At 41.2% G+C, this 25,777-nt stretch overlaps 1 protein-coding gene across 3 annotated transcripts in view; it reads right to left on the reverse strand.

Moving 5' to 3' along the window:
• ttc28 (tetratricopeptide repeat domain 28) overlaps positions 1-25,777 on the reverse strand; it is a 125,970-nt gene that overhangs the window by 66,446 nt on the left and 33,747 nt on the right. The window contains exon 1 of one of the 3 annotated variants that reach the window (XM_051411788.1): positions 17,263-17,670. The exons of the other annotated variants lie outside the window; for them this stretch is intronic. Coding sequence (XP_051267748.1) covers positions 17,263-17,289 — 27 coding nt within the window. The 5' untranslated portion in view covers positions 17,290-17,670. Of the gene's footprint in view, positions 1-17,262; positions 17,671-25,777 lie in introns of those variants that run through there. 3 annotated transcript variants of the gene reach the window in all.

A 25,777-nucleotide genomic window follows, 5' to 3' on the forward strand; every position in this document is an offset into this window, starting at 1 on the left:
AAAGCAGTTTTCAATCTCCCTTTGAAATGTGATGTCTGGAGGTCAATGTAAAGGGCCAGCTGACACATCTTTCTCTTTTTATCTCCTCTCAGGGACCACAGACCCTCACTTCACTGCAGCTGCTCTAACACCCAATCCCCTGCTGTGACCCCCTCACTCTCTGCTGGGCTTCTAGTAAACAGTATCTCCATCCTGAACACACAAACATACCACAAGTGGACTTTTCCACGCTGAAAGTCTGTGTGGATAACCTGAGTGGGACGTCAACGCAGACATTTAACCTTGGCGTAGAGACTGAATTACTCTGAACCGAGAGATCTAAATTAAAGAAAGCATTTTCTCTGTCACACACACACACACACACACACACACACACACACACACACACACACACACACACAAGTAATCCTTGTTAACCTCGACGCATGCGGTTTATTCCCTGGGTGACTAAAAGCAATTCCCTTCTTCTCCTCTCTGCTCTACTTTATCTGGAGAGCCAGACCCAGAGTCACTCCCTCGACCCTTTCATGTATGTGAATACACTATCAGCCTCCATCTTTGGAACAATATACCCCTCTCTGTACTACACACACACACACACACACATACCACAGCTCTTACAATGAAAATATGCATAAAGGGGGGAGGTGGGGAGGGGAGGAGGACAAGTGGCCTTCTGATCCTGTTAACAGCAGTACAGCGGAGGGGTTTGGTTCTCTTACACTGGGTAATTAGGCTGTCACTCAGCCGGGGTGTTGCTGCGTTTGTGTGTGTGCAGTTTCTCGAGCAGCGGGCCGCCTGACCGTTTGATTGCCTCGGTGATCTTTGACCCTGAGGGAGCAAATATACCTGCTGGGAAAATGAGTAAGAGGTCAATGTGAAGAGCTAAGAGAACTGAACTGTAAGGCTGAGACAGATATATTAGAGAAATATGTTGATATAAACTGATACTCCGGGCTTATTAGGGGTGACGATGATTATGCCATGTTTGTGTTAGCGGGGGAAGATTCATTGCTTCAAACCAAGCGCTCCCAATTTCTCCCAAAGCTGTATCAACAAAAGACAAGTGTGTGTTACTCCAAGAAAAACTGTGGACAGGAAGAGGGGGTCAGGACATCAATGTCAATAAATCTGTGAGAGAGACAGAGGAGTGAAATGGGGTGAAAGCTTCTTAGGAACAACAAAGAAGTGTCCCCAACTATTTACTGTCAACACTCTATGGTTGGCTATCACATAAGGTTTGAAATGCCTACAAAATACATGTATCCACCTGCCACAGTGCTGTGTTTGTACACTAGCAAGAGGCAGACGAAAGAAGGCAAACCGGATGCCGTGACAGTGGACGAGAGCAGGACAGTAAAAGTAGCAGAGGTTGGCGTAGAATACCGGCAACGCTAACATCAGACAGCATCCAAAGTTAAAATATTTGAACTTTTTGTCGTCCTCCGTTGTTGGAATTTTAACCTGGATGTTGCGTAGCTCCCTCCAACAAGGAGAGTACATTATATCATTTCATTGCAATCCATCCAATGGACATTTATCTCAAAACCACAAATGTGAATCTAATTATGGTGCTACAGGAAATGTCAGAATCACGTCAGCAGTAATTCAGTATTCAGTTTTTAAGTCAGCAGCATTCATTCTCTGAGAACCATAAATGTGGGTTGAAAATGTGGCGCCAATCCATCAAATAGATGTTCAAGTATTTCACAAAATAAGTGAAAACCTTGAAGCAACCTTGAGCAACATTTCCATGGCGATCCATCCAATAGTTGTTGAGATATACAACGCAGGCTGGTTAGATTTGAGAGCGATTTGATGACGACTTGCTCTGACGTCATACGTACGTGGGCAAGAATAACCTGACAAGATCGAGGCGGTCGCAGTTTTTAAACACCTGACTGTCGCCCTGATCAAAGAGCTGATTGGCTCTTAGTTTTGATCACAAACACCACATTTACTTAATTTTCTGTATAACTCTAGATTATAGCTGTTTCATGTCTCATGTTTTGAGCAATTAAGGTTCAATCTGTTAAGAAACATCTTGTCTGGTTGATAATAAAGTTTATTTATATATCCGAACCTGGTCTGCAAACTACAACAAGCCTTTTATTACCTGAGTTATAGCCAAAGATATAACTCTGGTTGCCGCTTGTTACACAGGAGAACATTTGTTCAAAGGTGCTCTCAAAGCAGTGCTTCTCAACATTTTTGGTGTCAAGGACCCTCAAATTGATACACATCAGGTTTCTAGAGATTTAGTCTCGCTATCCCTGATAAGATTTAGTTATTCCACAACTGTGTATACTGTAGATTGGCAGGTAAACAGTGAAGAGTGTGATAACTTCTACTCAGTGAACCCTCTGGAACACCCTCACCCCGGGTTGACAAGAAACTACGTTGATTTTTCTTAAATTTAGCATCAATACCTGCTCATTTGAAATCAGCAGTGTGTCCTTTAATAATCAATAATGATCATATTGTTTGTTCTGCCTGTCTGAAGACAATATGGACTGCAATAAATATTGTTTTTTTAGAAGAATTGAGGGAGAAAATAGTGATTATCATCTTGACCAGAATCTTTTTCTCATGATTTCCTTTTCGGCTTCCTCTGCTTTTACATCTCAGTTTCCTTCTGTTCCTCTACTTTTTTTTAACACCTCTAACGCCCAAACTGAAAGCAGGGTCAACGCCCTCCTCCTCCTTTCTCAGTGGTGCACCGTCTTAATTAGAGCCAAATCATCCAGGGAGAGATGAGGAGAGGTGGAGGACAGGAGGGGCAGAGACGGCGCAGCAGAGAGACCAGTGATTACTCGGGGGAAGACGCCACGCATGCGGTTCCCACTCACCGAATCAGGGCAAGGAGAGAACACACTCCTAATGATTCCCTACAAAGCTAATTAGACCCACTCTCTGTTTCACATCCAGCCTCACAGGTTGGGATAACTCATAGAGGAGCAGCTACCTAGCAAAGAGCATTCAGTCATTAATCTGCCGTTCCTTCAGCATCCCTGTTATCAGGGGGCACATTCCTGCTCCCAGATGCTCCACTCAACGTGCTACGGATAAACTGATTTCATTGCGCTGTAGTCCCAGTGTGTGCATGTACATGTGTGTATTTCTCTCCAGTGTAGTTGATTCATTGACAGCTCTCACTCAGCCTGACTAATCCAGTAAATGGATTATGAGTTAAGAATATGGCACATGTTTGTGGAAGGGATGGAATTGTATAGGGCATTAATGCAGAAATATACACTTTTAATCCCAATTGACCGTCCACTAAACCCCTCCCCCAGAACAGCGGCAGTCCCATAGATATAGATTTCTTCTATGAATTATCCAATCAAAGCATAGCAACCGTAACTAGGCTCGGCATGCCTGTCAAGCTTTGGATTTCTTCATATGTTGAAGCAGTGTGCGGCAGTAAGATTTTGGAGGTTATAAACACAAGAGCAAAAGTGTAAGGAATGGATAAGACTGTTTATAACATTAGCTGCAACTGTTCTTTACTACCTACAGTGGAATCTGTATCTGATCTGATTTAATAGCATCTGAAAAGGTGAAAATAGCTTTACAGGTCTGCCAGTGAGCAGTTTCTCACATAACACCGACACAACTGGAGTCAATTCTCGATGAATTCTTTTGCAGATATTTATCTCTCTTGACATTTGACTCTTTTTCTTTTCTCACAGATTTTTCTTTCTCTTCCTCTCCGTCTCTGTCAAACCCTCTTTAACCACAGCCTCTCTAACCTTTACAAGAAAAAAAAAAATCCAAACTTCTTTGATGGTGGTGTGAGATTACACTGTTTGAGGTCTGTGTTAATTCACTAACATTGGGACCTACAATCAAGCACAGTTTATCTTTCCCTTCAACAATAATGGAAATTTTGCCATTTTCTTGTGGCAATGTCACTTTTAAAGGAGCGCAATGAATGTCAAAACATCAAACTTGACAAATTGGATTATTGAATAGTTTATCTTTTGGTATTTTCTGAACCAAACTATGAGGTTTCACCTTTCTCACAATAAATGTGGCATCTCAGGCATTTATTTTCAAAAGCAAGAGAAATGCAATTTTGATTTTGTCAAATCTTTTGACTCACGTTGAAGAACGAAAATTAGGAAAAGTCATTGAACTCCGTTGAAAAGGGATTTTATGCAGTTACTGGTGTGGCGTTATTATTTCCTCTGTCTCAACCTCACCACTACTTTCAGTGTAAGTTTTGCTTAAAATGTAATGCTGAATGTGACTATGCTTCTATGGTTGGACTGAACAAGGTGTTTGACATTTCCTCCATTTGAATTCAAAACTGATACCGTACGTATCAATACACCCTAACAGTCACCGGCTTGCAGTGAGCACATAAACTACAAAAGCTTCAATTTAGCTACAACAGAAATAACGTCACAATTTAAGTTGTTATTACATATCATGATAAAAAAAACACAGTTATAGGGATCCTCGTGAACATCCTCATGTCACGAGTGACTTGAAAAAGCTATCTAGCTCGCTAAGGTCCAGTCTGATATTTATTTTCTGATTTATTTTGAATTGCCACAATGGGAAGCTCGCATCTTTCCACTCATTTTTACGTGTCTTATCTGTGGTGTAATAAAAATATTTGCTTAGTTATAGCTGACATAATCTGGCAACAAAATGCAAAGAACGCTGCTAAACATTTTCTACATTTCTAGCAAAAAACTGAGAGAGAGAGAAATGTAAAGTCTGACTTGTTGGAGCAAGTCCTGTCACAATTTAAGTAAATAAATACAGCACATGTATTTATGAGCTTCACGTACGCCCTAATGCGTCATCTGACCTCTTAACAATACGGGGGCAACCAAGAATGAAGAAAATAAGGAGACAGAAAGAAAGAAAGAAAGTAAGAAAGAAATGAGAGGAGATGGACTCCGCTAATCACAACACTATTTACATTCGTTCCTTCTAATAAAAGCTCCATTATGCCTCAGGAGATCACTCAGGTATGGCTGTGCATATGGGGGAAGCCGTAGACATTCTGCTGCCGCTGTCACACGCAATTATTATTAATGACATCGGTCCCAAAGGGCAATTAATTTTCAGAGTTAGTACACCTCCCTTTCTCCTCTCTGCATCCATGTTTCCTATATGTGCACTGTTCCCTTTCTCCTTTATTCTTTCATTAATGCTCTGGGCTCATCAGTAAGCATGGCCCACTTTAGCTTCAGTTTAGACGAGCTGCTTCTATATGAGCCAGCCAGTGAATTGTGATGTCACGCCCATTGTCTGCCAATTACAATTCAATTTAGCAGAAGAAACGCTTGGAATGTGATTATAGGCAATAGATGTGTGTGTGTGTGTGTGTGTGTGTGTGTGTGTGTGTGTGTGCATGAGAGACAGAAAGAGGCGAGCAATCATTGTACGAAGAGATTTGCGATGTTTTCCACCTTTCACTCAGCACTTTCATATTCTGAAGTGGCTTCCAGTTCTTCTTCCTCCTCCCCAGTTCTCCTGAGACTTTCCACAGTCAGTTGGCTTAGCTTTTTCAGACAGCGTGACATTTGCACCTCCCCACTGCCTCGCTAAGCCGAAGCAATGAATACAGCAGGCGGCAACACACACAGCATACCGTACAAGTACACAACACACAGACACACACACACACACACAGGCGCACACACTAGCTGCAGAACTAGAAGAGGAGAGTCTGATAATACGTATTGGAAACCTGTCTGCGTTTTATGTGAGTATGTCATGTATTCAATAGCTTATTATCTACATTATTTACAGCTCTCCACTGCCTCTGTAGCTCTGCTCACCAGTTAACTCACGAGTCACATTGTACCAACAGATACGGGATAATACAGATCTACACAAACACATACTGGGATTAACTTTATTTCTGAATTTACTATATGTCAGAAGAACTCACATTCACATACATGTAATATTGTTTCATCACAAATCAACACGTCAAATCTGGTGGTTGTAAGCTTTTGTTTCATAAACGTAGACTACTATGGGTGGGTTCCTACTATGGGTGTAAAGATTCAACGATACGAGTTGTAAATCGGTTTCAACGTTATAGATGCGACTACATCGGTATGCAGACCTCTGGATTGACCTAAACGTACCATGAACTGGTCGACGGTCCAATTCTAATGTCATGAATCTGTTAACTGAAGCTTTGCTGCTAACAGTGTCTCCACTCTTTGGCTGGTGAGGTCAGTACATAAACAAATGTCCAACAACGGCAACTCGATTTACAGCGCACCATCAAATCTAAAATCTAAAGTTTGGAAGACATTTGGATTCTATAAGAAGGAAGGAAAGTCTAGCTGTTTATAAGATCTATCGGACAGCCATTAAGTCCAGCAGACAAATCCTAACACTCATCTGGGGAGATGGCACGGTGACACCTATGCAGGCCACGAGGAGTCTGTAGATGCTAATACAGCTAGCACAATAAAATAAACACTTTCCAGCCACAACTGAGCTCCAACTGGGCGAGGTCTATGTAATCACTGCAGAGAGTCTTTACTGTCTGTTGGAAAAGCCATAAACACAATGACATGTAATTCTGAAATGATTAATTTGTCATCCATATTTTGGTCAATATCTATATATTAACAATGGGTGTTGCCTGTAGTGGTTAACAAATGCAAAATTATCGCTGACTCTGCAGTTCCCTTCAGTTCTTTAAAGTGTTTTATCATCTTTCAGTTCACTGTTTAGTTTTTCCGTGTTTTGAGTTCTGTCTCTGGGCTCTCATCCGTGTCGTTTCCAGCAGCAGCAGGCAGCTGTTTTTAGCAATAAACCTCTAAAACCCACAGTACAGTAGCTGCTCAGCAGCAAACAGCACACACACACAGTCAGACACTAGCTGGTGCACATAGTGGAGCAGATAGAGCCAGATATTTCCATCAGGAGTTGGTAGAGACCACACACAGAGTTAATAGACAGTGAATATTGGACCTATATTCATCAGGTGGACACAAATACAACTTAATGAATAATATAATGCGGCTCTGTAACTGCTGGATGTAACTTAAAAGGTTAAAATCTTATGTAAGTGTTGTGTTTAGAGGTTGTTTTGCCACCCCCAAGTGGCCAAAAAATCATCGCCTTGAATATTCCTGATTGCAAAAACAATTAGGATGTCGTTAATGTCTTTACATCTTAAGTAATGGTTGATAGTAATATTTAAACAATTACCTTCATAAGTTAAAAATGGGATTAGAAAGACTAAGGTTTCAAAGACTTTACTCCTTCTTTTTCTGCTTCTACTTTCTAAAGTTTTCTGTCTTCACTATCAGTTTTACTTTTCAGAAAAGTTCCCTGTCCACTTCTGACACGTCCTCAGTTTGAAAGCTGGTGTTTACAGAGAAAGCACAAAGAACAGAGAGCACCAGCGATTCAAAAAGATTCTTTAAAAACAACAACAACAAACAATCCATGCCTGAAACTATAACATGACAACAGTAATAATAACATCAACATTTATTAAAAAAAATTGTGTTTTCAGGGCTTGAACATCCAGCTTAGTTTGGAAGGAGGCCTAAAAAAATATAAAAAAATCAAGTACCACGGTCGCATGTGTGTACGCATACAAACAGAAGGAAAAAGTCCCAGCGCTGTTGGGTCAGCTCCACTGAGACTTGAAGCAGGTATGATCGCCTCACTATAAATAGGTCCAGCTAGCAAACATATGCACACACACACACACACACACACACACACACACACACACACACACACACACACACACACACACACACACACACACACACACACACACACTTCTCTTCTTTCTGTTATTCACATCATGGCACAGACCAGTCTTTCCCTCTTTCACCTTCTCCTCTGCTATTTATTTCTCCTCTTTAGCACAGTAACTTTCCCTCTCTCACTCTATTAGGTAACAGAGACCTTGACTGTAGGCGCCTCTCCAGTATTTCTCTGTGACCAGAAGTCCAGTCCTTGTGTACGTACGTCTGGAGATGTGCTCACTTCGCCCAACTGTATTCTTTCAGTTTAGTATGAAGGCAGTTGAAAAGTTGGCTCTCTCTGCCGGGCACATAAAACAATCTGAATGACGGAGAAGATGCAGTAAAGACAGACTGAGGAGAGGTGAAATAGAGGTTGATGGGTGTGTTTGAGATGCAAAGGTTAAAGGGAAACGCTGGCATTCGTCAACCTCGGTGTGACTTGTATGACGTAACGTTTAACCAACCACGTCTGAGGTAGAGATTTTGGAAACAGGGACTCTAGACTAAATTCTAGAGGCGGCACAAAAAGTCAACCAGTGTGGGCAAATAGATGTTTGGGGTGGCGTCAACTGAGGCAAAGATGCATCTCTGCAACCTGAGCGGAAAATCTGTGTTTATTCTAAACTTTGCAAATAAACTTAAAAAGAGAGGAAGAAAAACCGAGACAATAACAGAAAGAAGCTCGAGTTCATGTTGAGGTTTACACTCCACACATATGTTGCTTACCAGCTACAGCTAATGTCTGTACCAAGCCCCCAGGAAGAGCACTGGACTAATGCTGTGAAGTCAATTTGACACATTGGGCAAACCATGTATTTACAGCAATGGCGTCCACCCTCCTAAAATGACTAATTTCACTACCAGAATCTGATCCATTCAGTCCAATAAGAGCTGCATGATTGAATCATTTTATCCCCAATCAAGTCAGTGAAAGCCTAAACCGGAAGTTGGCAGTTAGCAGAAGTCTCCAGTGGGCTTGCTCTCTGGACCCCACAGTGCAGAAGATCTAGGTCATTTTATACTGGGCAGCTGAAGTCTGAGCAGCTTCCATAAGAATGAACAGAGCCCCGCCTCCAACGCTGTACCCAGCTCTCCCTTAATACATCCATGGTCTGTACAGTCGGTACGTTGGCTATCAAATAAAGACTTCACAAACAGTCCAGTGGTCAAACTTGCATGAATAATGCAAGGTGAACTTTTCCTTCGCTACCGTCACAGCTTTAAAGGTAAAGCTTTTTGGAAAATACGCCTGTTCAGTTTCTTGCTGAGAGTTTGACGAGATGATCAATACCACATCGATACACAGCCATCAGCCAGCTAGCTTAGCTTAGCACAAAGACTGGAAACAGGGGGAAACAGCTAGCCTGGCTCCGTCCATATCCGGGACATTTTGGGTTAATTTTTGGCCAGAGAGAGGAAGTGGAGACACAACGTCCATCTTTTAGATGGTCGATGTTTGGGACCGGTAATGTCCTGGAGTCTCTACTGGTTGCCTGGCAACAGCTTACCACAAACCTCTACCAGGGAACAAAATGGAAAAAATTTGAGAATAACTACCAGGTTGACAAATACTGTAATTTCCCTTGAAGATACATACATGAACAACTGAGTGGGAGTTCAGGACAAACAGGGCAGCAGACAACATGCACGCACACACACACACACACACACACACACACACACACACACACACACACACACTCAGAGGAAACAGGGCAGGAGGTTGTAAGTGTGTTACACCAACAAAATAATGGCTGCGGCTTATCTTTCATTGCAGTGCCACATAGCTCATTTAAATAAAACATTTTAAAACGAGTACGTGTTCTCACTCTCCTCTCGTCACCCCAACTGGTTCGGTCCCATTTGTTTGCCATGAAACACAAACACACACACACACACACACACACAAAATTCATACAAGCATTTTCCCACCTGATGCTGTTTGGGGACACAACATTACAGCACGGGTAAAAAGAGTCACACTTATTCTCTGTGGCAGGTACACGGCGATTTGTGGGACGAAAAACGTTGCAACTAAATGATCACTTTAAAAGAAAATATGAAATATGCTCTCATAAATCTGAAAGCACAAAGAGAAAAGTGTTGAAGAGAGTTTAGAAAAAAGGTCCCTTAAACACATTCACAGATAAAGTGAGTCATTACAGACAGATGAAGTGAGACTGGGCTGATGTTACTGCACATCTGTTCTGGTTCAGTGGGTGTAAAGTACGGTAGAAGAGAAACAGAGAGACTGTGTGCTGACGTGTGACAGCAATATCTCATTCAGTCGGGGTTACAGAGACAAAAGGCAAGAATACACACAGCGTGGGTACAGGAGGAGGAGGCGTAGCAGCGGTGGAGGTTATGAGACAAAGTGCAGTCACGCACGGTCCTCCTCTTGTCTATATTCCGCTTACATGAAAGAAAAACTGTTTTATTCGCGCTCCTCCTCTCCGGAGAGCAGTAAAAGGATGAAGGGAGGAGCAGCTGAAACGAGAAGAGAAAGAAAGGGAATAATATCATCCTTGGGACAGATTAGGGTTCGGTAAGAGACAGTATCTCCACGAGCAGATGTGGTGATAGGCGTGAAATAAACGGAGAGGTATATCAGGAAGAAAAAAAAAAAAAAGAAGCGTGTCCCGAGGATACTGGAGCCGTGAAGCTCTATCAACATGACAAGCTCCTGGGGGAGCGTTGTCCTCTCAGCACAGAGATGCACTGTATTTCTGAGGGAGGCAGAGAGAGAAAGTCTAGCTTTGGTCAGCACTGAGGGAATTCCTTTATGCATAACCATTTACTGCTTCTAAAAATTCAAAGAAGGAGAGAGAAGCAGAAGACACAAGGACACTTTTTAAAATCTAATTCTATTCATCGCTGAATGCAAACTTCATATTTTTGCTTCACTCTTCTGCTCAATAGACTCCTGAAAGATAAACCCTAAATATCTCAAATATTAGAAATTAAGAGTTAAAGACCTGCTATGAATACCAATAACTCCTCATGTATTTACCTTAAATGAGCTGAACTACCTTGTTTAAGAACAACCCCATTCTGAAGCTTTAATTACATGCACTACAAAGACTCAAAATATTAAATCTGATATTTTGTACACCAATCATGTCTGCTTCCTCCTTTTAGAACTTTGTAAATTGAGGCAGAAAATGTGCATGTTAATGAAAAAGGAAAGCAAAAGGCATTAACCTTTTAAACCTAAACTGTTTTTGCTCTTTTTTTTTTTTTGATAACATCCAGTAGTCACTAATAATTTAGGCTGCCCTAGAGAAATGCCATCTTTTAGCATATCGGTGGTACTAGACAGGTTTTTATGAAGATAACCCACATTGTTTGGGTAATTTTGTCCTCAAATTGTCAACGCATTGTAAATGTCTGTCTATGATTGGAAATGGAAATGGAAAATATTGCAAAAAGGCAATTGCAATGCTTGGCTGAGGTGGAAAAGTTGAGACAATGTTCATTTTTGAAACTAATACATATACTTTCATACACTACTTTATTCTTTGGTGTGAGAGACTCAGAAACCATATTTATTATGACTTTACACGGACTTTAAAGGACCAGTGTGTAGGATTCAGTGCCATCTAGAGGTGAAACTACAACTAACTGATTACCAGTTAGCCTTACTTTGTTAGTTAGTACTTTTGGAGTCTGGATGCAAACCCTGGACCCTGGTGTGATAGTCCTGCACTTTGTACGCCCACCATCCACCCCAACAACTCCACCATGTTACATAATTGTAGTGCTGTCAAAAAATGTTGTCTGTGAACAATCCTGGGAGGTATCCCGTTGTCACCAATGTGATTATTAAAACAATTTCGTAATATACAAACATAATTTCAAGGAGATAGGATTGCACAAGTGATTATACACTAATGAAAACATATCTATGAACATTATATTCCATTTCTGACTATAGTTCCTCCTGATGTTACACACTGAACCACTGATGTAGTCAAATGGCATCTATTTTGTGTTCACAGTGTGAAGTGTGTTCAGACATTGCAGCACATAATGGCAATCAAACAATGGCTTCTGACTTGGTAGCCTGCGGTGCATCTTTCTCCTGGATTACAGAAGAATGTGGTGATTACTTGGTGGACACATTCAAACAATGTATGACTGAGCCCTCGTGCAAAGAGGGGTTTTAGTTGCAGGGCTAAGTCCTAAATCAGAGGCAGGAGTGTAGCTTTAAGCAGCTTAGCTGCATTGTAAGTAAACACATTACACCCAGTGCATTGCCAATCCGACCGAGCAGAGTAGAATATGAAATGTTTCATGAACTCCTGCCGGGTAAATAGCAATGCCTCAGAGAGAGAGAGAGAGAGAGAGAGAGAGAGAGAGAGAGAGAGAGAGAGAGGCAGAGAGAAAGACAGAGAAACTTCTCATTTTAAACACTGAAAAAAAAAACAAGCGAGTCAACCTACAGTGCTGCTCCTGAGTCCCCGAAACCAGCGTGCACTCACTGTTTCAGGGGAGTTACAGCGACTGTCAACAATGAACTCATGAAACTAATATTTAATACACCCCGGGATCAGATGGAAGTGTAAATAGACACACAGACAGAGTACAGTCACACTGTATGATGTACAGTGCTGTGCCTCATACATTATTGAACAGCTGTATGTTCAACTGTGATTAAACTTCTATCAGTACAGTCAGCTCTCTGAAAACTCCACTACCACACAACAGAAAGCTTCCTCACCCAACCCCGGCACTACAGCTCTTTTTTACACAGCCTGTTCAAGGTGGGAAGTCTGGCTCGCTGTTCCTTACAAAAGGTACGATCACTGGTGTTCCACCTCTCAGCCGACAGTGGAGGTGGTAACAGAGTGAATCAATTTCTGTGTAAAAAGGGTGAGCCGGCAGCACAGGACACACGTGTGCACGAGGCGAGTGTGTGACAGAGCGACAGAGTGACGGTGAATGACCGATGGCAGTAAATGTGCAGTGTAAGTTACAGTTTACAGTTACAAGACGAGTAGAGCAGTACCATGCCTCTTTTGTATGGAGGCCCATTTCTGCCAATGTGACAAAAATTAAAAAAGATTCTGTAAGTCTTTATAATAAAAAACATTCTTAAAATATTGACTTATTATCTCAAATGTATGACTTAGTATCACAAAGTAATGAGATGCTAAGTCAAAATATTGAATATTTCCATTACATATACTTATTTGAGCCATTGCTTCCATAAAAATGCTGATTAGTGCAGCCTTAAGAGTAAAACTTTATGGGGTCATAAGTAAGTAATAAGTATAACAGTTGTGCTTTAAGCTTCTAACACACTCACATTTTGAAGAAAAATAATCACCTACATACATTATATTCGTAAATACATCCACGTTGGATTAAGACTATATGGGTCAAGGAGGGATAAATAGTCATCAATCAGGTACTAATGAGGACAAACGTGAGCTCACATTAAACATCCGCTCATTAGAGAAGAAACTCCAGAGTATAACAAAATCTAATTGAGGCCATCTAACTGCACGCTTCACGTTTCAAACCGTATCCATGAAGCAAATTATAAAAGCAGATACACCAAGCCCACGTATTTAGTACTCCTCCTCCTCCTTCTCCTTCACCTCACTACTCCTTCATCCCTCTCTCATCCCTCCTACATTAAGCTGTTCCTGGCAGTTTTTAGTCCAGGTTCAGATTGGTGGCTGGATCAAGGAGACATTCCCAGACCAGCCTGGGTGACATTTCTCCTATTTTCTGACTTCCACAGTTCCCTTCTTTCTTTCTTTCTTTCTTTAGTTCCTTTTTGTCCTAATTTCATTTCATTCTTCAGATAACGTGACCCAGAAGCAAAAGCTCGCACAATCAAACTGTAAAAGAAAATCTGCACAAGTGTGTATTTATTGTCACATGCACTGGCTCTCATTTGTGCTATTTGTGGTGCAGAGCAGAAAGGGAATATTGATTTTATGGCATCTTACATCATTAAAAAACAGATTCAAAGTAATTTCTTTCTGCTGGAAAATAAGAGCTTGAAGCTATAGGTGTTTCTTTCATTCTGAGGCTTCAAAATAAAAGCACCCAAACACTACAAGAGTGCGCTTTAGCACAAGCTTCTATAAATATTCATTCCTGCAACAAGTGTTATAAGAAAGTACAGTATATCACAGATTCTCAAAGCCCTTTGGAGGCACATAATGGTTGTACTACAGTAGATCTACAGCCACACAAAACACACACCACAAGCAGTCCACTGAGTCTCTTTCAGAGGCTTTCGTCACCCTGTGTGAGGATCCTGAGGCAGTGACATGATGTCAGGTCAGCATGGAGTCTTCACGGAGACTTTCCTTAAAAGTTCACACTGTTTCAATGCACAAATTCTCAAATTTGATTAAATATTAGTAGGAGAAGTTGAATTTCTGCACACTGTCAGTTTATTTGAAATACATCGTGGACGAGGCATCAAATTCACAATATGAAAGTCTTATATACAGATTTTATAACCTCAAAGGCAGTTTGGAGATGATGCCTCCCCGACCACCTAGCCTATCTGAGCTCCTGTCGTGCACTATTTTGCATTGTCCATATAGATTTTGACATATAGGTCCATAACTGAAACTCACTCACTATTAAACTCTGCTGACATTGTGTGGCAACATTTCTCTCACTGATTTAATTTCCTACCAGGTAGAAGTTGACCAGGTGAGGAGTTGACCTACTTCCTCTACTTCACTTTGTAACAGTCAAAACTGTGAAATGTACCTTTAAGATATCCTGTGTTTTCCTAGATACAACAGAAGAAACGTCATCAGACAGCTCCTGTTATAGACGGATGCCTGCTGCTAAGCTCCTGTTTTTCCTTACTGTAACTGAGTTACGTAATCACGATACAAAAAAGTGTAACTGTAATTCATTACAGACGTAATCAGATTACAGTTACATTTAGTAAGAATGTGTATTATTTAGTAGCATTACAATTTTAAAATATGTAATTTTTTTCTACGCTGGGCAGAGGTCACATGTTTGGTGCTAAACATCTTTCCATTTTCCATTGTTTCCATGTCCACTTTCTTTTCAAAGGTCACATTGTTCTGATGTCTTATACAATACGCTTAAATCAATACTTCTTATTGTTTTACACATTTGGTGTTGAGGTAATCCAATAGTAATAAAGGTAATCAAGTTAAGTTACTTTAATATTGTGATATTTGAATTAGGTTACAGCTAATTAGTAGTAGTATTGTATCAGATTACATTTTTAAAGTAACCCTCCCAACCCTGCGTTTAGGTTACGTATAGTTTCTGTTCTGTTCTTGTATAATAAAATACCTGGTGCAGAACCGGGCCTGGTGAGGTGGATGTGTTATATAATAAACGACTAGCATTGTGGAAACCACAGTACCGGTGGAGCTGTGAGTTTTTGCCATGGTTTTCTTCCGCGCTCTTCGTGCTAACGTCACCTCAACCGAGAAACACGAGCTGTCACAACCTGCACAAAACCTAACATGACCCAAACATCCAAACAACTGGTGTTGTTTACAGTAAATTGTACCGGATAAATCTGGTTTCCTCTTCTCCTCTCATCACTGCCATTAGCACTCTAACAGCTGACTGTCTGGCCCAGTCAGTTGACTCACTCCACTGGGAGCTGTCCCGTTATTACAGCTCCATCTACCACTTCAAGATCAGGGCTCACACTCTTTCCACAGCAGCAGTGTCGCTTCCTGTGATCTTTCAGCCAGAAACAAATTTGGTTAGGCATCAAATCCCAGTTCACACTACCCACTCAGTAGATGGAGGAGGTTTTAAAATATCAGCAACTGCCTTCTAAAACACACAGTGAGAAAGGAAACAAAAGTAGAGTCGGCTGGTGCTTTGAGCTAAATGTTAACGTCAGCATGCTAATCAGTGGCGGGTTAGACTAAGTGCATTTACTCAAGTAATATTATTAATACACTTTAATTATATAGCACTTTTCAAAACACAGTTACAAAGTGCTTTACAATAAAACCAGAACATAAAAACTCAGAAAGGTTCAAACTGAATAAAATAATAAAAAATTCCCTGAAAAACAATTTCAAAAAGGGTGTGGGGGGGGGTTTGGCCTCTTATTGGCTTTATTAGATAGTGACAGCTGTAGATTGACAGGAAAGGTGGGTAGAGAGAGGGGATGACACGCAGCAAAGGGCCACCGGTGGGATTCAAACCCACACAGCTGCAGCAACTCCATACATGGGTCGCCAGCTCTACCGACTGAGCTGACCAGGTACTCAAAAAGTGGGTTTTTAAAGATAAAATATGTAATATATCTGCATTAAAATGTGTATAAACACTATGTTATATATTTTGTTGAATTGTGTTTTATTCAGGTAACGCTGTGTTTCATCGGTCACCTGTTGATGGCGCCATATCCCCTTTGTGCCTGCATCAGCGTTGTGGTTGTCTGCCAGAAGCTGTCATACATTGACTGTTTATCCAGTCTGAAGCCACATTGTTACCATCCACTGTTTAGATCTTGGTGCTTTTTAACTCTAGATTTGAACCGGATAAAGGATTTTAGTCATAAACGACAAAACCTGATCGTGGCCATAGATTCAAATTTAAGGGATCACTGACGTTCTAACAATAAAAAGGCAAAATTGTGAAATTCTGCTGGAGGAAAAAGTCAGAGGACCTTTAAAGTCATCAGGATTCATCCTCAGGGGACCAAGAATAAAACATTGTCCCAATACTGCTTGATATTTCAGTGCGATGTGACATTAATTCCAACAACATCATGTCACACCTCTGTGTTAGGTGAGATTCAAATCTGCAGCACAGGTTTGAAATAATATTTTGCATAATATATTTGATTATTTACACTTAAACATCATAAAGTGTAAATAATGTAAGAAAATACTAAAAAGAAACAGCAGTCTAAAGCCCCAAAATATTACATTAACAGCAGCAAACATTAAAGGTCCAGCAGTTACTTAATAAATGATTAATCGAATATCAAAATTGTTGACAGTTAATTTTCTGTTGATTAATTGACTAATTGTTTCCACCCTGTAGTCTTAAACAGAGGATGGAGGCAAAAAATGTACAATTAACTGCCCGGTGCATGCTCATAAAGTACTACTACTTTACATTTTATGTCCCTTTATGTCCCATGGCCACTTAATGGACTGTCAGCAATATGCAACAGTGACTTCACTTTTTGTAACTCTTTTTAATTCTCTCTGACATCCCTATAATAGAGCTACAGTTGGCTCCTGTTAGTGAATAGTCAGCTTAAAGAGACTTTATACAGCTTTATGGAATTTTTTCATCTCCTGTATAATCCTCCAATAATCCTACACAGACATGTTGCTGCAGTGTCTTTGTGAAATGCAGGCTATTAACGGATTATCCTCAATAAAAGTGTCCGTGACTGCGCTCTCGGAGAGTGTTTAAATAGCCCCGTTGATCCCAAACGGTGCCAGTCAGCCACCCGCCACATTCCGCTTTGGACAACTTTGGAGTAAAAAAAAAAAAGCCCCAGCGCACTCACCTTCTTCCGGGGCTGCCATTTCATCATATTTGTAAACCAGATATGTGCAGCATCAAAGTGTCACAACAGCCGGTGTGGAGCGCTGAGGACGCGGCGGCAGAAGCATCTCAGACCGACCGAGGTTCCAGCTGCCTCCGCCGGCGTGTAACGGACGCGTCGGAGGGGGAGAGGAGAGGAGAGGAGAGGAGAGGAGAGGAGAGGACAGGAGAAGAGAGGAGGCGCCCGGTGCAGGAGTTCACTGAGTTATAATCCCGTTAAAATGACACTGGAAGCCTCCGGGTGACACCGAGCGCAGTGAGGCTGCTGTCCTGTCATCCAGAGGCCGGTTTGTGCAGAGCATCATCTGTCCGCTCCGGAGGCTCCAGCGGCTCTGAGGACTCAACTGAACCGAGAGCTGAGACTGTAACACTACACTGATGCTCTCTCTCTCTCTCTCTCTCTCTCTCTCTCTCTCTCTCTCTCTCTCTCTCTCTCTCTCTCACGCGCACACACACACACACACACACACACTCTCTCTCTCTCTCTCTCTCTCTCTCTCTCTCACACACACACACACACACACTCTCTCTCTCTCTCTCTCTCTCTCTCTCACACACACACACACACTCTCTCTCTTTCTCTCTCTCACATACTCTCTCTCTCTCTCTCACACACACATTCTCTCTCCCACTCCCCCTTTTTCAATTAGTCTATAGTTAACCTATACTGCATGTATTTAAGGCTGATGGGCAAGTTACTGAAATACAGTATTAGTTACTCGTTACTGCTTGAATTACTTTACCCATTACTGCATATAAAAGTAGTTAGTTACTATGTAAGGTAACTTTTGTGTTACTTTTAAATGTCTGCTTCAGTTCTCGGCAGTGCTGCACTAGTTACTCTAACAAAAATAATTTATTAGGCTACTAATTATTACTCTTTTCAAAAGTAAGGGTATTACTTTATTAATTACTCCTTTCCAACAGTAATTAGTAAGGTTTCTGTAAAAATATTACTGAAATTTATGAGTAATTAGTTAAACTACTACCTACTGGAGAAAGTAATATTATTACTGTAATATCATTACTAGTAATGTGATACTGCCCAACATTTTAGTGGGGGATAAATGTATCTAGTTATGAATACTACCAACCACCAGAGGGCAGCAACGAGTAGCGTTCTGTACCTGTACGCTACACTTGTCTTGGGCTGTGTACGAAATCACATAGACCATACTGCCTATTACATTCTCAGTCATTATACTGCGTTCTGCCTATTGAATGAAGATGTGTGCGAATTAAATCACATAGACCATACTGCCTACTTCAGTAATCATAAATGTTCTTACTCAAAAAATTATTTTTAAAATGAGCGTACATTTGATGAAACCTCAAGCTTTGGATAACTTCCAAATGTAATCATTTTTAGAGTGTACTGACCATATCTGAAGTCAGTCTGATCAATACTCTAGTAGGGGTTTGTTAAAATACAATACCTACAAATGGCAGAAACTGAACAATGTAATTTAAAATGGCAGACTTCCTGTTGGGTTCATGATATTGCTCCAAGAGGCTTTTTTGTACATCCTTCCATGACACATGTGGCTACCGAATTTTGTGTGCGTACATTAATTGTGTTGCCGGGGCTGCTATGTTGAAATGTTGTAGTTACAGAATGGCGTGTTTTATGGCAAAACGTCTATTTTCGTCACCACGCCACGGACACGCAGTTTGACGAAATATCAAGATTATGATAACGTTTCATTGTGAACTTCTTTAGAGTATACTGACCAATTATTCAGTTGATCCAAACAATTCTCTCAGAGGAGTTCGTTAAAATACAACACATGCAGCATCTTTCAAGTACCATAAAACAGTTGTATCATGACGTTTGTTATCACATCTTTTTTCGAGGTACACAGATACAAATGCCACATACACAGCAGTGGAAAGAGCAGAGAGTAAGAGATGTCTGCAGACTGCGAGAACCCCAGGTCTCTCTCTGCATCCCTGCACCCAAGTGTGGCAGCGAGGGCGGTCTGAAATTGGAGCTGAGGGTGATATTATTGGGGATCAGGGAAGCTGAGAGAGGGCAGGGACACTGGGTCGCAGAGAAAAGCCTTCAGGATCATTTACCCTCCATAAACAAAGACAGAGGGCAGCTCTAACACACACGAGCCTGCAGAACGAAAGAGAGAGCAACAGAGTTGTTGATGAAAAGCCTGCGAGGGAGCCAGTAGAGAGATAGAGGGTAATCAATAGAGGATAAAACAGGTGTCACGTAATTGGTGGTTTGTCTATAAGGCTTTTCTTACACACAATAGACACTCTACTACTTATGTACTTGAACACATCATCTGAAAAAGAACTGAAAATGTTCATTACGGTAAAGCCGATTCAAGATTTGCACGTAGTGTGTTTGATGTGTAAGATGTGTGTGCAAGGCAACAAGGACAGAATGAAAAGGAGGTAAATCAGAGAGAGCATATTCACATGACAGCTGACAGGGTAATTGGCACCTACAGGACGTACTGAGAGCTCCTGATAATGAAATGTGCCATCACCTGTGTGTGCTTTACAGAGAGTGTATCTGCACTAAGACTGCGCTGACATATGGACACTCACACTGCGCACAGCCCCACAGCATCTCACAGGAATAGCTGCATAACAGTTTGGGAGAGCGTATTCATTTTCTTGCTGAGAGTTAGATGAGAAGATCGATACCACACTCGTGTGTGTATGGTGAATTTGAATTTAAAGCCAGGAGCCAAGTTAGCTTAGCTTAGCATAAAGACTTTAAAGTCCACATGAAACTGAGAGCAAAGTGCTATTTTTACATTCATGTTTTATGTAGAAACTAGTATAATAGTTACTGAAAGGCTGTGTGTTGTGTTTCACAGTGAGGCACTAACTTAATGCTATTGTTCTCGTTCAGTTTCGGTTTTGTATGGATAAAAGAATCAAGATAAAACGTGTTAGTCAGCGAGCTTCAGAGGTGCTGGCGGGTATTACCTTTAGACAGAGCTAGAAAATGTTCATATCAACAGAAATGTGAAAACAACAACAAATTGTGGTTTTATTGACAGTTACAGGCTAGAAGTGTTTCTCTCCAGGTATTTTAGGCTAAGCTAAGCTAAAGTGGTATCCATCCTTTAATCTAACTCTCATTAATAAAGCAAATACGCTGATTTTCTTTTCTTTCGTGTCTCCTAAGTGAGACAAAAAGGTCAAATTCAAGGCTTACGTGTCAATATAGGGTTAAAGTGAGCGGCTGGTGAATCTGGACTGAAGTGTGTTTGTAACGGGTTCCTCCAATCAATAACAGAAATGAACTTCACAGAGTGACAGTGAGGGTAAATTGTAGTGAAGGATGAAGATCACTAACCCCATTTCCAATAATAGGAACACACACACACACACACACACACACACACACAATCACACACACGGTCTGAGGTGTCCGCCTGTGCGTGACTGTCAGTCATTTAAAGAACAACCTAATCTCCAGAAATAAACGACCGAGGGCGAATTAGTTTTAGAGGAGAATTACCACTTCTAGCTCTGTGTGAAGACTCACTGTGGCTATAATTTGGTCATCAGCTGAGCGATAACCCCGACTCCATCGCTGAGTGGCATCTAAACTGACATCAGCTGCTGCTATTGTTCCAAGTGTCATTCAAATAAAACCTGGTGTGTAAATATGAACAGTCTTAAGTCGGTCTTAGTCTTAGTTGCTGTGCCTGTCAAGCTTTCAAATGTAGTCATAGTATGCACTTTACAATGGTAACGATGGCTACCAGACGTCCATTTTATAGCTTTTTCTAACGTAACCTTTCATGTAATAATGTCATTAATGCTGCTAATGGTGTCCTCCTTTGGAAGTAATGCTACTCTAGATGGGCCGTAAGCTTGTTAGGCAGATATGTTAACGTTTGCAGCTTACATTATCACACTGTTTAAATCGTTCTTTGCACTTTTGCTTTTTTATTTTGGTCTCGCTAAACTCTCTCTCTCTCTCTCTCTCTCTCTCTCTCTCTCTCTCGTACTACAGCCACAACTTTAACATGTGATGGCATGATGTTGTGCCTAGCCCGGTCGCTAAGCTATCATAGGACAATTGCTTACACCGATGAAAACCGGTGGGTTCATGACCTGTAAGAACACAGCTTCAGTGCTCCCTGAAGACCGCCGTCCTTCCTCTTGTTAAACTGGGGTTAAGCTCTTAATTGAGCACAATACAAACAGACAGCAGCTGTATCATGTGCTTATGTTGACGAGCTGAGGAACACAACAGGCCCAGAAGATCAAGGCGGGTGGCGGTGGTGATGTAATGTGGGTGTAACTGAGTCACGGGAAGAAGAAGCGAGTATAAGGTAGCAGATGACAAGCTGTCCCTCCTCTTCTTGATGCATTTGTCTGAAGACTGATGAAACCAAACACCTCTGATGCATGTGATCCTCTGACTTCACACAGAACTACAAAACAAACAGATTTCAATAATCTTATGCAGACTTCATTTTATCAGCTCTGGGAAGATGGACAACATGACAGCTCTTCAAAGGTGAAGCCAGAACATCTCTATCGCCCCCTGGTGGCGGACTGCAGTCACAAAGCCTGTTGCCTCTGTTAGCAGATGGGACAAAAACACTCTTCAATTATTCATTTTTCTGATAAATTCGGTTAAATACGGGTTTCACAGCATGATTGGCAGGTGAGCCTTGCTTCAGCCGGGCCTGTGAGCGGGACTCGGTACTGCGGCGTTAACCCCGATCACCATCTTTTATATGTCAAATGTCTAGACTAAAAATAACTCACCAAGTACCTGATGAACAGCCATATTGTACAGACATTTAGAGTTCCCAACGGATGAATCTTAATGACTTCAGTGATCCCCTGACTTATCAGTTAGCACCACAAGACTGACATTTGTGGCTCTGAGTGAAATATCTCAACAACTCCTGGATGGATTTCCATTAAAATTGGTGCAAACGTTCATGTTTCCCAGAGGATTGATCCATGAGATGTTGGTAATTCCCTGACTTTTCCTGTAGCACCACCAGCAAGTCGAAGTTTTCACTTCACATATTTTAACATCTGGATAGATCAGCATAAAACTTCGAGCAAACAATCACATCAGCCTCAACTGTACTGTGTTTTTAGGGCTTATAGGGATGAGTGAATACACCATTATCTGTATATATCTGTTGAACAGACGAAATTATCTGTATTAATAGCTCTACTCTGATTGGGCGGGGCTTACACTAAATGTGGGCGGGGCTAACAAACATTGATTAATTGATCAGAAGTTGCTATACTTATTAGAACTATTTACTATTTACAGAACAGCCTTAGAATTAAGCTTCAGAGCAACATTTTTGAGCGCAATAGTATGAGATTTAATAAAGTTGCTATATTTATTGTTTATTAGACAATGTTATTTGTTTATTATTAATGGATATTGACACATTGTGATAATATGTACTGCTGAGTACTTTATTCCAACTGGATGCTCATTTCAGCGGTGTGTTTGGTTAACTCTAACTAATAGCCAAATGTTAGCTTGCTAAGTCGCTAAACTAAAACATTGCAAACATTATACCTGCTTAAAATTAGCACCTTTATATTGTCATTCTGAGCATGTTAGCATGCTGATGTCTCACAGAGCAGCTAATGAGGCTGTAGACTCTTCTAGATTTATCTGAGGAAAAACCTGAGACGCAAGAGCAGCTCAGCAGACAATGCACCTTTGAAACAGAGGAAAAGCTCAATAAAACACTGGTGCACTGGTTCCTAATGGGCACCAGTGCACAATATATTAACGCTGGGAAGGTGCAGAAGAACAAAATGATATTGCTAACTTACAGAGAGCTTATAACTCCTGCTTGTGTGTAATTCAATAAGTAAAGGATACTGCCCGACAAGGTGTCCATTATCAGGAATTAATGGACAACGTGGAGGCCAGAACCGTCCGAGTCCATTAATTCCTGATTATGGACACCCTGAAGAAGAAGAAACTGTTTTTATGATCCTACAGAGAATCACTTAATGTCAATGAACAGACTGGATGATAGTACAACAAAATAAAAACAGACTCTAACTGTTTATTACTTGAAAAATCATCTCCAGACACAACAAACCAGTGGCCACAGTAGTTACCCTGAGACAGCTGGGAAAAAAACACTTAAACAAACCTTTAGAGGCAATTAAAGAGACATATTTATGCAGAGGGGAATTTTTTGGGGGGGAAAATTGCAAAATCATACAAGCTTTCAAACACATCTTAGCACTTAGCAAGAATACGATGTCAACAATTAAAAAGCTTTACAATATTATAAAGGTGTGTGCGTGTGACTGCAGTAAGTGTTAGTGAGGAAACTCCTGCCAGAATCAGATTCAACGCATTTGTACAGAGGAACTTGGTGGGCGAAAAATATTACATTACTTTCTATGACAGCAACCAAGCAAATCACCCTGAGATCTGGTGATTGCAACGAGGTGTGACAGGCATCTGCGTGAGTGTGTGTGTGTGTGTGCATGTTTCTGTGTGTTTATGAAACAGACAGTGAAGGATGTGAGAGGGCTGAAAATACAGATTTTATTTCATTATGTTCCTTCATCCCCTGTCCTTGTCAAGACGACGTGACTGACTGTCATCTGCATCCTAGAGTTTAACAGCCTGAGAGCCCCTAATGCACAGAGCCTTCTATGTGTGCATACGAACAGTCAAAACACACACACACACACACACACACACACACACACACACACACACACACACACACACACACAATACACAGCTCACAAACTCACACACATAATAGGACTCAAAAGTATGTAAGTATGTTAATGTACAAGTGAATAAAATATTTTGTCACAGATTTAAACATTAGTGTTATTCGGTATGTAAATGCGTAGATAATGTCAATAACATGTTACAGTGTTCGTTGTTAGTCTTTGGTTCCTTGTGTGAGGTGAAAGTCTTCAGGGAGAGCTCTGACTCCTGCTGTGTTGATATGAACATCAAAGACAAACTGACTGCTTCAGAATACTGAGAGCCTTCATATCTGTGTTAAAGACGCCCCAACAGCACGACACACTGCTGCTGCTGAATAGTACTAACTCTCGAAATAGTACTTTAGACTGCTACTACTAGTGTTTACTACTACTACTGAGATGAGGTCTGGCTGACGCATACAGTAGCTAAAATATACATATATATAATTAGGATAAACTACACCTGGTAGGCTGTAGGGTTGGGCGTTTGGATGACACAGATCAGCCATAACATTATGAGCACTGACAGGTGACAGTGAATAACACTGACAGTGGAAACTGACAGTGAGTTTAACTTCAGTTGTGTGTTTTACAATGATGTAGATCTTCGCACCTAACTCTAGACAAGAAAATGGATCAATGTATTTCCCAAAAAGTCCAATTATTTTTTTATATAACATATGCACAGAGCACTGAGCTAGAGTGAGATCTCTGGGCCAGCAGACTGTGTCCTGACTCTCTGGCTCACCAGCCACCTTTCTTATTGTCGGAGAGGCTGAGAACAGCACAGTGTACCTTTATTTGATGACTACAAGGTGTAACAGGATCTCTTGGACACATTTCTTAGCGAAAAGAAGAAGAAGGTGTCACCCCAGTAACGGCGGCTTGTTTAATTCTGGCTACAACCTGATTGAGTCTGTTCTGAGACACTGCAGGATCTCATTTAAAGCTGAGTAAACTGTCTGCACTCACTGCCATTAAATGAATGTTTTTGGAGATACACATGGCTCGGAGACGCGTCTTGTAGCTGACAAATGAGGACTATAAACAGCTGACAACTTGTGCACGATGCTCAATGCCAAAAAAGCAACTGCAACAATCTATCTCTGTTAAAGCAGCATTGTTACACACCGAATGAACCAGAGTGATTTGCCAAACTCCAGAGAGGTGAGTTTATCCAGAAACGTTCCCTTGCAGACTGAGGAGAGCTTTATGATGCTGTGAGGTGAGCTGAGAGAGGTCACACCTGAATCTGCAGCCATTATGTTAGAAAGCATAAAGTAAACGTACAGTATGTCATTTCTGCCACTAGGGGGTCTCTCACATCAAAACAGTAACAAAAAACAAAGATTTTGTGAAGCAGCGTGGGATCATGGGAGTTGTTGTCTTCACCACCACTGGCGTCATTGCAGTCAGCTTCTCCCGGTTAGGATTCCTTCAGTGTTCATGGTTCAGGAGGTTTCTACCGGGAGCCCAATGATCCACAGAGGTCTCCTCCTCTCCAAAACAAACCGACCCGCTGATTAAAACCACTAAACACACTGAATAAAGCAGTTCCACCTTAAAAATCACTGCTTCTCCCACGCTGTTGGACAGACAGGGGCCGGAGGGGCTGCGAGCCGAGCTGCTGCTAACGTAGCTCACTTTTTCTCTATAACTTAAGATCCAGACGTCCAATGCTAACTTCAAATCTAGAGTTAAAAAGCACCAAGATCGAAACAGTGGATGGTAAAAATGTGGCTTCAGACTGGATCAACAGTCAA

The sequence above is a fragment of the Dicentrarchus labrax genome, unplaced genomic scaffold (assembly GCF_905237075.1).
Source record: "Dicentrarchus labrax unplaced genomic scaffold, dlabrax2021, whole genome shotgun sequence".
Taxonomy (NCBI): Eukaryota; Metazoa; Chordata; class Actinopteri; family Moronidae; genus Dicentrarchus; species Dicentrarchus labrax.